Raw genomic sequence first — 1787 nt, forward strand, 5'->3', positions numbered from 1 at the left:
CCTTAGATTTTAAAATCTTGAATTAATCAACTAGACTCCAATTACAACGCCATCCAAATCCCTGTGGTTAATTTATCGTTAAGCATCCGCATCACCTCGATGTTCTCATTGGCGGACAGATAATTTAACTTCGTTCTCTACTTTGGGTTAATCAACAATGGTGCAGTGATATAGGATTTAACGAGAATATTAATATGTTATGCAAGATTAGGAGTCAAATTAATTAATCTTTTTCTTAATTAACAAAGTACACCGCGAGGAAATTAAATAACTAAAGAAACGGAAAATTCTTATATTTTCATTCAACTTTATTTAGTATTATATCCTGCACGCTCCATTTATTAGTTGTTATGAGTTGGTCTGCAAAGAATAGATAACGATTATCATCATATTCTTACAAGTAGACATGCAAACCACCAAATTAGTCAGCTTCAATATCTCAAATTAATCGAACAAGAGTAAATAAAGAAAACACGAGTTTATTTCTTTAATTCGTTATATATAGTCTTTTAAAGACAACGTCTATAAATCTGACCCTTGGATTTTGACTGTTTACCCAAAGGCCAAAGTACACACAATATAATTATAGAGAAGGGCCAAGTACTGCATTCCATGACCAGGCAGGGAGATCTAGTTGGACCTTTTCTTTAATAGCTCCAACTCCACTATTTTGATCATTGACATGGCGATGATATTTTCCATGCGAGCGAGAATTTAAGTTGAGCATTAATCAACATTTGTAATTTGGATCCTAAGTCCGAAGAATATGGAAGTACTGTTCTTCATCAAAGGGAGGAAGAAGTCGTCGGAGAGGGAGAAGGAGGTGATCAAGGATTCGTTGTTGCATGGCAAGGAGATGGTGGTGCCGAAGGGGTGCATGGCGGTGTACGTGGGGGAGGAGCTGAGGCGATTCGTGATCCCGACGAGTTACCTGTGCCTGCCGGTGTTCCGGCAGCTGATGGAGAGGGTGAGGGAGGAGTTCGGGTTCGACCAGGCCGGCGGGCTGCGGATCCCCTGCGACGAGAAAGACTTCGAGCAGCTGCTGCAAGTGTTGCGAGTGCAGGCGAGATCCTCGGGGAAGAAGGGCAAGAAGCTGATGAGGAACTTGATATGATAGAGGAATTTTGGTAATATATATATAAAAGCTCAATTTCGTTAAAAAAAATATATTCTATTTATTCTCTCTCCCGTTTCTATTCAAAACTTCAGCGAACGAAATTTCTTAAATTAAAATTTCCGGATGAGGAACTTGATATGATAGAGGATTTTTGGTTATATATATATATATATATATATATAATTAACATGGGAGGAGTTGGAATATTAATTCTTAATTGATGAAGTTGTGAATGTATCATCTCAGGGAAGATCCGTGGATTATATATACTTTGATTTGTATCAAGCGTATACGTATTTTCTGGTTTTACATATATGTGGTTTGTTATGTTCATATCTGAGATATTAGTGAAAAGCTATGCCTCCTTTGATGACACGGTGACAAAAGGTGAATATGTTCGTCACAACACCCCCGTAAATCTATCTCAAGACCAACACAGATGAGGTAAATCACTGTCGGTCACAACACCCCCGTAAATCCATCTCAAGACCAACACAGATGAGGTAAATCACTGTCGGCTATTAGCCTTTGGAATAATGACTACACGTAAGGGAGTACCATGTATCCGATGGATAAAAAGTTGATAAGAGGGCTCAAATAACTCGGCACCTCAATCAACATTATCCCAAATTGGAGACTTTTTAATTGATAAGAGTGTGCAGATAGGGGC

At 38.5% G+C, this 1787-nt stretch overlaps 1 protein-coding gene across 1 annotated transcript; it reads left to right on the forward strand.

Annotated features, from left to right (window-relative positions):
• Positions 1-639: 639 nt before the first annotated feature.
• Positions 640-1114, forward strand: LOC122002194 (auxin-induced protein 15A-like). Its single transcript, XM_042557279.1, has one exon. The coding sequence runs from the start codon at positions 767-769 to the stop codon at positions 1112-1114; it is 348 nt and encodes a 115-aa protein (XP_042413213.1). The 5' UTR covers positions 640-766.
• The last annotated feature ends 673 nt before the right edge of the window (positions 1115-1787 follow it).

The sequence above is a fragment of the Zingiber officinale genome, chromosome 7A, assembly GCF_018446385.1.
Source record: "Zingiber officinale cultivar Zhangliang chromosome 7A, Zo_v1.1, whole genome shotgun sequence".
NCBI lineage: Eukaryota > Viridiplantae > Streptophyta > Magnoliopsida > Zingiberales > Zingiberaceae > Zingiber > Zingiber officinale.